Below are 12,445 nucleotides of genomic sequence, written 5' to 3'. Positions count from 1 at the left end.
CCCCCCACCACCCCCAACCCCCCCCCAACCCCCCCCCACCACCCCCCAACCACCCCCAACCCCCCCCACCACCACCGTCGACCCCCCCCACCATCCCCCAACCCCCCCCCACCACCACCGTCGACCCCCCCCCCACCACCCCCCAACCCCCCCCCCCACTACCCCCCAACCCCCCCCACCACCCCCCGACCCCCCCCCACCACCCCCCAACCCCCCCCCCCACCACCGTCGACCCCCCCCCCCACCACCCCCCACCACCACCGTCGACCCCCCCCCCACCACCCCCCAACCACCCCCCAACCCCCCCCACCACCACCGTCGACCCCCCCCCCCCACCACCCCCCAACCACCCCCACCACCACCGTCGACCCCCCCCACCACCCCCTCCCCCAAGCACAGATGCGGCCTGACGGAGGAGCACCGCCACTTCACAAGAAATCATCATCAGTAGCCACGATCAGCAGCAGTCACGATCATCATCATCAGCAGCAGCCACGATCATCATCATCAGCAGCAGCATCCACGATCATCATCATCAGCAGCAGCAGCCACGATCATCATCATCATCAGCAGCAGCAGCCACGATCATCATCAGCAGCAGCCACGATCATCATCAGCAGCAGCATCCACGATCATCATCATCAGCAGCAGCATCCACGATCATCATCAGCAGCCACGATCATCATCATCAGCAGCTATGATAATCATCAGCAGCAGCCACAATCATCATCATCATCAGCAGCCACTCCGCTGCTGAGTGGTGATGCCTTTGTTGCCCCAATGTAGTTTTCAGACACCCACCTGCGCATTACTGTGACCGAGTCTGTCTGTTGTCGTGACCTTCTGACCCACCCGTGCCCCCCCCCCTTACTGGACACCTGTGAAAAAAGAGCTTTGTAGCTCATCGGTTTCCTCCTCCGACAGGAATACAGATTCTGAGTTTTTACGTTTTTGGTATCATATTCGTGTTATCTCAGCGTGGCAAGTCCATTTTTGGAAACATTTTACTGGTAGGAACCCACTGGTTCCACCAGCCCACAGGGGATTATTGTGTCCGTCCGTCGTGCAGGGAGGGGCTGGGTGGGGAGGGGAGGGTGGGGCTGGGTGGGGGGTGGGGCTGGGTGGTGGGTGGGAGGGGTGGGAGCTGGGTGTGGGAGGGAGGGGCTGGGTGGGGAGGGTGGGGAGGGTGGGGCTGGGTGGGGAGGGGCTGGTCACCCCGTGGTGCCCTTATAAAACTCAACTTTTAACCTACTCACGCCGGCTTGTGCCCGCCCTCACAGTCGGGCATATTTGCGGAATACACCACGCCGCCGTTGACCCTGGCCATTGACCGAGCAACCCAACGTTCCTACCAGCTCCCTCCGCAGGAATGTGTTAACACTTCAAAATATATTTTGTAGTTAGGCCTTGGCTTGTGAAAACGGGACTCACGACTAGGGGTCGGCACGGTTTGGCTCAAACCACCAAACCGCGGTTTGAACCGAACCAAATCGGTTTGGTTTGGCTCTGTTTAAACTGGTTCGGTTTGGTTTGGGGCTACGAAAACCGACTCGGTTTGGCTCGGACAGGGTGGAACCGGCTCAAACTAGTTTGGTTGGTTGTAAAGGCCGAGTACAGCAATATCAAGGACATGATGACGGACATTCTCAACCAGCGCTACCCAGCGTTGACGACGGACGCGGCGCCGAAGGCGGCGCCGCGTGGCGGCATTAACATCCTCTTTGACATGGTCTACGCGCCCAACGCTCACGACGGCGCCGCCTCCGAGGTCGACCGCTTCCTGCTTGAGCCGACTCAGGACCTGAGCATGGACGTCGTCGAGTGGTGGAAGCTGTACGGCGGCAAGTACCCGCGCCTGCGACGCGTGGCCCTCGACTATTTGCCTATCCCGGCGTCGTCCGTGCCCTCCGAGAGAGCAAACTCGGCCGCCAAGCGCTCCTTTCTCGACCGACCAAACCTGCACAAGTGCACGTTCAAGGCCGAGATGTGTGTGCGCTCGTGGGCGCGGATGTTGCCTAGTGTTGGGGTTTCACTGCCATTGAACTACCACACTGCGTTCAAGGACATTGGGCGTGCCAAGCTTGAGGAGATGGCTGTGGACGACATCGTCGTCCAGTACTTGCTAGTGAATCTCAATATGAAGAAAGCCTGCGTAGAAATTAGCGATTAATACACTTGATATTTGTATTGAATGCGAATATTGTTTGCCGCGCATCTTTTCGGTTCAAGCCAACTCAAGAGGTTTGGTTTAGCTTAGTTTGGTTTGGTTTTGGTTTGGTTTGGTTCAGTCGTCGCTGGTTTGGTTTCGTTTGGTTTGCTCAATTTGAAACCAGTTTGAGTCGGTTCAAACCGTGCCGACCCCTACTCACGACATCAAATGATGTACCAGTCTACAAAGACAAATGTGCAATGCTAATATGTATATAATACTCTACTATAACACTCACTCTTGTTATTACTATATTTATTTTTTAACCAATTATTGCATTCTCATTTTACACGTAATTCATGTGAAACCCGCCGGTTTAAGCGTTCGCGTGCTCTCCCTCGGTTGCAATGACGACTCTTGACCACAACGATTTATAATGATCCATAAGAGATGTTTGTGGGGGGGGGGGGCTTAGATCGCGTAAAGGTATAAATGTGTCGTTAAAACCCGTCACCACCCGACACAGCCAACTAGTAAGGGTTGTCACGTAAACAGAACGTGGCAATTCGTCACTAGTACAGCACTAGTGTATACTGTAGTGTATAGTAGTGTAGTGTGTAGTGTATAATAGTGTAGTGTGTAGTGTATAGTAGTGTAGTGTATAGTAGTGTAGTGTATAGTAGTGTAGTGTGTAGTGTATAGTAGTGTAGTGTGTAGTGTATAGTAGTGTAATCTATAATAGTGTAGTGTATAGTAGTGTAGTGTATAGTGTAGTGTACTAGTACAGCACTAACCGGTGTGTTGGAGAGCCAAGCCACAACATTTACAATCGGAATACGACGTTTCGCCAGTAATTACAACCAGCTTCATCAGGCGACAGCCAGATTTGTGGAGAAGTCACCTAATTATTTACGCGATCTAACCCCCCAAAAAAACTGTATTATGGATGATATTGGTCACGAAAGCCTGCTACGTTAAACTGATTTCTAATGATATTCATATACGCCGGGGAGTGATCAAGGACTTAAAACAATTAAATTGCAGCTTCCTTGGGATGCGCCGAGTATTTTTGCAAGTGATAAGTGGGAGCATTCTTCCAAGGGGAGAACACAAACTCAACACGTATGCAACCCGTCGGATTTCTAATTAACTTCTACGTAATTGGCAAGCAATAATATAATTCATCTCGATTTGGCATCTCTCGTCGCGTGCTTAAGGAGGTTACAGATCACTTTGACGCACATTTCTTTTATGTCATCGTTACATTATTATCGGTGGGAATTTGACGTTGACTTACCAGTGGTCCGATCCACCCCCTAGAGATCCCTCTTAACTTTACGATACTTAAACGTTCTTAAGTCCCGAAGTTGAATTAGTGCTCAGACAAATCTCACCTTCAAGTGGGCCTGCTCCAAATCTACGATGACGCAAGTCGTTCTCTCCACAGGCCTTGGGTCTTTCCAGACTTACAGACTTATATCTCCATTAGCACTACAAACAAAAACATTTGATTTTACCTGGCAAGGCCTACTGAAACGTCTCTTTTTCAGAAGCAATTTGGCTATCACAAATTATAGCTCAGCGAAGCGGCTTATCACGTGGACATTTATCGCAGCCAAAGACTCTCAATGCTTGTTGATTCTAAATGTGGAGGGATAAATCCACGCGACCACGGAGAGAGAGAGAACATGCAAACTCCAAATGTATAATGACAATAGAGCCTGCATGCGGTGTGAGGGGACTAGTGGCCACGGGAGGTAATGACAGGGGAGTCAGCCTGTAGTGTGAATGGACTAGTGGCCACGGGAGGTAATGACAGGGGAGTCAGCCTGTGGTGCGAATGGACTAGTAGCCACGGGAGGTAATGACAGGGGAGTCAGCCTGCAGTGTGAGTGGCATATTGGGCACGGGAGGTAATGACAGGGGAGTCAGCTTGCGGTGCGAATGGACTGGTGGCCACGGGAAGTAATGACAGGGGAGTCAGCCTGCAGTACGAATGGACTGGTGGCCACGGGAGGTAATGACAGGGGAGTCAGCCTCGAGTACGAATGGACTAGTGGCCACGGGAGGTAATGACAGGGGAGTCAGCCTGCAGTACGAATGGACTAGTAGCCATGGGAGGTAATGCCAGGGGAGTCAGCCTGCAGTGCGAATGGACTAGTGACCACGGGAGGTAATGACAGGGGAGTCAGCCTGCAGTGTGAGTGGCATATTGGGCACGGGAGGTAATGACAGGGGAGTCAGCTTGCGGTGCGAATGGACTGGTGGCCACGGGAAGTAATGACAGGGGAGTCAGCCTGCAGTACGAATGGACTGGTGGCCACGGGAGGTAATGACAGGGGAGTCAGCCTCGAGTACGAATGGACTAGTGGCCACAGGAGGTAATGACAGGGGAGTCAGCCTGCAGTACGAATGGACTAGTAGCCACGGGAGGTAATGCCAGGGGAGTCAGCCTGCAGTGCGAATGGACTAGTGGCCACGGGAGGTAATGACAGGGGAGTCAGCCTGCAGTGTGAGTGGCATATTGGGCACGGGAGGTAATGACAGGGGAGTCAGCTTGCGGTGCGAATGGACTGGTGGCCACGGGAAGTAATGACAGGGGAGTCAGCCTGCAGTACGAATGGACTGGTGGCCACGGGAGGTAATGACAGGGGAGTCAGCCTCGAGTACGAATGGACTAGTGGCCACGGGAGGTAATGACAGGGGAGTCAGCCTGCAGTACGAATGGACTAGTAGCCACGGGAGGTAATGCCAGGGGAGTCAGCCTGCAGTGCGAATGGACTAGTGGCCACGGGAGGTAATGACAGGGGAGTCAGCCTGCAGTGTGAGTGGCATATTGGGCACGGGAGGTAATGACAGGGGAGTCAGCTTGCGGTGCGAATGGACTGGTGGCCACGGGAAGTAATGACAGGGGAGTCAGCCTGCAGTACGAATGGACTGGTGGCCACGGGAGGTAATGACAGGGGAATCAGCCTCGAGTACGAATGGACTAGTGGCCACGGGAGGTAATGACAGGGGAGTCAGCCTGTAGTGTGAATGGACTAGTGGCCACGGGAGGTAATGACAGGGGAGTCAGCCTGCAGTACGAATGCACTAGTGGCCACGGGAGGTAATGACAGGGGAGTCAGCCTGTAGTGTGAATGGACTAGTGGCCACGGCAGGTAATGACAGGGGAGTCAGCCTGCAGTACGAATGCACTAGTGGCCACGGGAGGTAATGACAGGGGAGTCAGCCTGTAGTGTGAATGGACTAGTGGCCACGGCAGGTAATGACAGGGGAGTCAGCCTGTGGTACAAATGCACTAGTGGCCATGGGAGGTAATGACAGGGGAGTCAGCCTGCAGTTTGTATGGACTAGTGGCCACGGGAGGTAATGACAGGGGAGTCAGCCTGCAGTGCGAATGGACTAGTGGCCACGGGAGGTAATGACAGGGGAGTCAGCCTGCAGTGCGAATGGACTAGTGGCCACGGGAGGTAATGACAGGGGAGTCAGCCTGCAGTGCGAATGGACTAGTGGCCACGGGAGGTAATGACAGGGGAGTCAGCCTGCAGTGCGAATGGACTAGTGACCACGGGAGGTAATGACAGGGGAGTCAGCCTGCAGTGCGAATGGACTAGTGGCCACGGGAGGTAATGACAGGGGAGTCAGCCTGCAGTGCGAATGGACTAGTGGCCACGGGAGGTAATGACAGGGGAGTCAGCCTGCACTAGTGGCCACAGGAGGTAATGACAGGGGTATCAGTTGTGAGTGCGAAGGGACCGGTGGCTACGGGAATGTTCGAGAAGGGAGCGTGGTCAGGTGACGAAAGAGGACGGTGGAGCGAGCATCCACAGTCAGCGAGAATGATCGAGAAGGGGGGCGTGGCCTCGTGTAGGTATAAAAGGGAGATGCGCGGGAGACCCGGGGCTGTCGCAGTGGGGGTCTCCGCCTGATGTCAAGTGAACGTGTCTTCAATAAAGTGCCATCTCAAGAGAAGTGTGCTAAGTTTTCATCACACAAGTGTCAAGGTCGGGATTGAACCCACGACCTCCTGTATACCAGGTGAGGTTGTTGACATCTCCCAAACCGGGGCACACTTTGCCAGCCCTATCAGTTTAAACTCAGCTGCCGATATGCAAACCATTTTTGACGCATTCCCAACTTTAAACTATCGTCATACATCCTCACAACATTTTAATGTATTATTTTCTTCTTCGATGAAACTGTTTCTTTTTTAAAAGAAAAAATTGGTCAGCGGTTAAGAGTTATAAAAAGCGTAAGCCTGCAGCTTAAAACCGCAGGGTTTGTCAAGTACAGCACAACGTCGCATATCCATTGTGGCGAGATGTTAACTCCCTCGCCTGGTACGCAGGAGGTCGTGGGTTCGACCCCGACCCCCGACGCCTGTATCTCTCTCTCCCCGTGGTTGCATGGATTTTTTTTCTCCGGGTCCTCCGGTTTTTCCCCTCCGCATTTAGAATCAACGTCACGCGTTCAAAATATTTGGCTGCTGTAGATTTCCACACGATGATGAGCCGCTTCGCTGAGCCATCACTTGCGGCCTGGTCAGTGGGACCTCACCTGGTAAAATAAAACCTACTATATTTTGCCACTGATAAAGGAGGTCTCATAGTGTAAATGCTTACCCCGAGCTCTCAATACTCTGATGGTGCGCTGTTTTTGAGTTGTGCACCTTTTGGCGTCATCTGGTCCAACACCAATGGAGACTAGGCTCTAAGGAAGCTGTCTCGGGTGTGGACCAATCAACTTCAAGGACAGTGCATATCATTATCATCATCAGAGTTGTTTTTTTTTGTTTGCATTTTGACTACTTGTGTTGTGGTTATTGCAAACATGATGCCTTGTATAAAGGTGTCAGTTTTGTACCAGTTTAAAGGGTAAAAACCTACTACTATATTTTGCAACTGGTAAAGGAGATGTCTCATAGTGTAAAACCACTTGGCGTAGCTTAGCTTAGCACCACGACTCGCTGGGTGGCTGAGTTATTGCAAACATGATGCCTTGTATAAAGGTGTCAGTTTTGTACCAGTTTAAAGGGTAAAAACCTACTACTATATTTTGCAACTGGTAAAGAAGATGTCTCATAGTGTAAAACCACTTGGCGTAGCTTAGCTTAGCACCACGACTCGCTGGGTGGCTGAGTTACGCAGCGGATATGTTAAGCGGGTTGATATACGCGGATGCCTATGGTAAATGGAAGTTACACCGTGCACAGACAGGTTAGTGGGCCCAAGCCCACATTGCTTTTAACGTGGGGGCAATGTTGAAGCTGTGCTTTAGAAGTGAACTGAAGACAAACGGACGTTTTTATTAACCCCATGGTACTTGTGGTGAACATGCAAAACAAGCACGCTCTGATCACGTGCATTGTCTTTGAAACTGATTGGCCTACACCCGAGACAGCCGTCTTCATGGCCTCGTCTCACCAGCGTGAAACCAAAGGTCCAAACACAAGGTACGACCAGAGAGCATGTACAGCTCGGGGTGAGCAGCTACATCATGGGGATGCCTTTTAACTTTGAGAAACGCAAAGTGCAAACTTGATTCCTTGCCAAAGGTTTCTATTTGGTGTTGGAACAGCTTAACACCTTCTGTTTTATTTCCAGAAAGGGTAAAACATATTCTTGTTTTTTTTCATACTTTGAAACTGGCAAAAAGGTCCCATTTTGACGGTACGCGGCGCGAAACGTCGGACGCCGGAGATCCACGCAGCACGACGCAGAGGGCACACCGTAGATAATTACCTTCGAAAATTCTACCTATTTTTCTCCAAGATGTTGTTGTTGTTTATAATTTCCAACTGCGAGGTTGACGAATTTCTGACCACGCGGAATAAAAACATTTCACGGGACAACAGATGAGACCCGGGCATGATGGCCCGACGACATGGGGAGGGGGTTTTGCGGTGCGTGTGATCGTGCCAGCGGTGGCAATGGGGCTGATGATGCGATGGCGAGGGGAGGCCGGACGGGTGGTGATATAGCCGGCGACGGGCACGGTCGATGTCGTCGACGCTGTAAAAAAAACTGCGAGGCGCTGCCCCTCACTGCCCGCCACCACCGCCGTCCCCCTCTGCCTCAAGCTCGTTCTTGTGCGGAGCGAGGGCAGTGGGCAGCGTCTGCCCACACGGCCCCTCGAAGTGGAACCTGGCAGGGTGGAGTGGCGGCGGTGGGGAGACACACAGATACACACAGGACTCGCGTGCCGTTGCATTGACCCAGGAGAGGCCCCCATTTGTGGTAATTGCGTCTCCCATGTCTGTGTGTCCCGTGTGCCCCTTTGTCTCCTGTCTCCCGTGTCTGTGTGTCCCGTGTCCCCTGTGTCCCGTGTCTCCTGCGTCTCACGCGTCCCTCCACATGTGTATATCCCACGTCTCCTGCGTTCGCATCTTTCCTATCGTCCTCATGCCTCCAGTGACCCCGCGTCTGCCGTATCGTCCTCATGGCCCCATGCTTCTCGCGTCCCCACGTCTGTCGTGTCCCCGTATCGTCCCCATGGCCCCATGTCTCTCGCGTCCCCATGTCCCCATGTCTCCCGCGTCCCCATGTCCCCATGTCTCTCGCGTCCCCGCGTCTGCCGTGTCCCCGTATTGTCCCCATGGCCCCATGCCTCCCGCGTTCCCGTATCTTGCACATGTTCCCAATGTCCCCATCTTTCAGTGCGTCCTGCGCGTGCCCGCCCGCCCGCCCGCCCGCGCCCCTCACCCGAAGCCCTGCGTCACGGGCGTCGTCTCGATGTTGAACTCCGCCACGGGGACCCCGCGGCCAGCGACCTGCGGCGCAAACATGGCGGCCGGGTAGACGACGGACGAGGTGCCCGCCTGGGGACAAGGGTCAGGGGTCGGGGGAGACGGGGGGGTCAAACAGTCACGAGCGGTTTCCTCCGCAAAAAAATGTACCCGCGATCAGAATCAGAAGTTTATTTCCCACCGAGCAAAGCCCGTTGAGCCGAGAAGCTCTTTTTCGAGAGCGACTCTGCCTCCAAGACGACATCAAAGCATTCCACAATTGCAGATTAAAAAAAAAAAGAGACAAACTTAACAATGTTGTAAAATTACATTCGCAACTTTAACTTTGGTGATTTGAACAGAGTCGTTTGAAATGAGAACAAGAGAATGGAGATGCCGAGGGACGGAACAAAGTGGTTCCAAAACTTTTGGGGTCAGCTCCGTTAAATGATTTTGATCCAAAATTGTGCGTGCCAAAACCTGGGAACTATTAACCCTTTCCCGTTGCGAGATGTCTGCAAGTTGCAGGGTGGGTTCCCCATTCACCGCTGAATCTCAGAACGCGCGCAAGCGGTCCAGCTTTAGTTTTATTGAGAGAGGCGTTTTTAAAAACGTTGCACTCACCGCAGAGAACTGTAGCGACACGACCGCCGCACTCTACAATAGCCGACGCCAAAACTGCCACACGACCTCCCGCATGGCCTTGTGGGAGCCCCGCTACCGATAAAGTTATTCTATTTTAGTTATTCTTCTGGTTCCGTTCCGATGACGTATGTGTTGCAATGATGTGCACGCACGTACGTCATCATGCACGCACGTCATCGGAATGCAATCGAAACGAAAACTGATGACGTACACGTACGTACATCATCGGCTTTCCTTCCGACGTACGTATGTGCGTGCGTGTACACGTGTGTACGTGCGTCATCGGTACGGGAAAGGGTTAACAAACAACCAGGCGCGCGTCGCAGATTTATCGGACTGTCCGACGATATTGTCTGTGAAAGCTTACGTGCTGTGCGACGGTGACGACGATCGTCGTGGTGATTATTATTATCATCATCATCAAAACTTATTTTTTTAAATCCTTTATATTAAGTTCACTTGCTTGCTTGCTTGCGCGCTTACGACCGTGCAAATCTTTCGGTCGTTTTTTAACCCACTTCCCGTGATCCAATCGAGCTGACATTTTGCACACAGACTCGTTGTGCGTGACAATTTATTTTCGTAAACATTTTTTTCCTAAATTTTCCACTTTTTAGGAAAATTTTTTTTTCATATTTAATTTAAAATACAAATGTGATAAAAATGAAACTCTTACTCAAGAAAAACAGAAATGAATAATAAAATAAAACCGATGCCACGCATATAAAGGATTTATAGTGAAAAACTTTCTTTTTACGGGTTAATTTTTTTCAGTTCAAGAACTGTACCACGATGCAGAGATCACAGGAGTCGAGTTCGGCGTAGACCCGGTCCATCACGTCCCGAGTCCAGGCTCTCGCCAAACCACACCACGTGCGGACGCAGCAGCCCCCCACAGCCACCCTGCACGCACCTGGACACACGCGGGGCAATCGAGGTGCTTGTTGTTGTTGTTGGTTGACTTGCATCTCACTGGGATGTTTGACATGCATCCCATTGGGATATTTGCACACGGCGTTGGTGTACGGTGATTTTTTCTGCAATATTTTGCTGTCTTTTCTTGGATTTTCTGTTTGCACTTAGTCATATTCTTAGGTTTTTTCGGTAAAGTCACGTAGGTAAAAATTTTTAATTTAAATTAATAAAATTAAAATAAAATAAAAATCACGACGTTTCGGAGGCAACACAAGCTTCCGTCTTCAGGTGGAACCGTCACAGCATGCTTGCTGTGACGGTTCCACCTGAAGACGGCTTACTTTTATAAATTTTAATTAAAAATTTTTACCTACGTGACTTTACCGAAAAAACCTAACAATATGAATCCTCGCAGTCACGAAAGCTTCAAATCTAGAATTGCACAGTCACTTTAAGATGTTTTCTTGTTCATGTTTTGTTTTTTTGTTTGTTTCGGTTGCACCCGATTCAAGAGCCGAATGGCTCACAGGGCTATACCTAATAAATAAACTTTGAACTTTGAACCTCCCGCTCGCAGCCCCGAGCCGGCCGGCGGTGGACATTCCACGTTCCTGTGGCTTCCGGTTTGGCGAACGGACGTCGTGCTCGTTACACGCGCGAAGCGCTTGCCTGCGAACGAGCCGCGGTGTCCTCGCCCATCTCTCGCCAAGCAGCATGAACCATCGCCAAGCCAACTACGCTCATCCTCGCAGCAGCAGCGGCAGCAGCAGCAGCAGTGGCAGCAGCAGTGGCAGCAGCAGCAGCAGTGGCAGCAGCAGCAGCAGTGGCAGCAGCAGCAGCAGCACCAGCAGCAGCAGCGGCAGCAGCAGCGGCAGCGGCGGCGGCGGCAGCGGCGGCAGCGGCAGCAGCAGTGGCAGCAGCAGCGGCAGCAGCGGCGTTTGGCTGCTCGAAGTCGAACAAAGGCGGTCACCGCTTTCAGATGCGCTTCTGCGGCCGTCCGGAACGCTCTTTCCTTCTGCGAGATGATGAAGCCGCCGAGAGCTTTGCACTCTTGAATAATCTCGATTGAAAACTCACTTTCTTTAGCACCGCCGCCTTTCTGCGTGTTAGTTTGTTGTCCTCGGCTACGTACGGTACGCGAAAGACGTTCAACAAAGGGGCCGTCCATAAATGACGTCACGCGATTTTGGACGATTTTTGACCACCCCCCCCCCCCTCGTCACACGGCGTCACAAAAAGTCAGACCCCCCTCAAATATGACGTCACAAAGCTCTAAACTCCCCCCCCAAATAAATAAATAAAAAACATGCTTCAAATCGCTTTAAACTATTGTCATTGTAGTGCGTATTTAATGTGGCGCTGCACTCTGATGTTGTAGGAGAAAACATTTATTAAAAAGTCTATTTAATTAAGCATAACGTGTTGTCTATATTTATTTAAAGTTGCGCATTTTGATGTGACGTCACATTTCTCAAACCCCCCCCCCTCTCATCACAAATGTCTGACCCCCCCCCCCCAAGTGCGTGACGTCATTTATGGACAGCCCCATACACGCGGACATACACATCAATAGAAACAACAACCACTGTTTGCTCCCCCCCCCCCCACCCCCCCACAAATTGGTACCGCGTGTGTATCGACCCCCCAAGGGGATGATGGGGGTTTGAGTCAACCCGCAGCGACCCGTGACTTGAACCCGCGAACCTTCCGGCTGCGATCCGCTCTCTCTATCGTCGGATCCAGGGCCGTCCGTAGCGGGTGGCGGGGGTCCGGGTGGGGGGGGGGCAAACCCCACCACGTGGGCCACCTGACACCTCAAAGCGCGGGGGGCCCAGGGCGGTCCCCCCCCCCCCCCACCCCCCCCCCCCATTCACCGTCCACCACCCAGGCGACAGCTCTGTGCGTGTGACGCGCGTACGGACGGGGACCCCTTTTTTTGCCCGCATCAAGGTGTGTTTGCAAAGGGTTATTTGTCTTCTTGGTTCTTTCGGTAAAGTCGTCACGTAGAA

General features: G+C 52.3%; 1 protein-coding gene across 1 annotated transcript in view; it reads right to left on the bottom strand.

The window, feature by feature from the left end:
• Positions 1-2,447: 2,447 nt before the first annotated feature.
• Positions 2,448-12,445, bottom strand: part of SIRT5 (sirtuin 5) — a 35,761-nt gene continuing 25,763 nt past the window's right edge. The window contains 4 exon segments of the mRNA XM_061573220.1: positions 2,448-8,295; positions 8,854-8,969; positions 10,310-10,360; positions 10,362-10,434. Of these exon segments, the coding sequence (XP_061429204.1) occupies positions 8,193-8,295; positions 8,854-8,969; positions 10,310-10,360; positions 10,362-10,434 (343 nt within the window). The 3' untranslated portion in view covers positions 2,448-8,192.

This window comes from Lethenteron reissneri, chromosome 52, assembly GCF_015708825.2.
Source record: "Lethenteron reissneri isolate LAM-NWPU_2019-01 chromosome 52, ASM1570882v1, whole genome shotgun sequence".
Lineage (NCBI taxonomy): Eukaryota > Metazoa > Chordata > Hyperoartia > Petromyzontiformes > Petromyzontidae > Lethenteron > Lethenteron reissneri.
The sequence above is the reverse complement of the archived record's forward strand: the minus strand, read 5'-3'. Positions and strand labels throughout refer to the sequence as shown.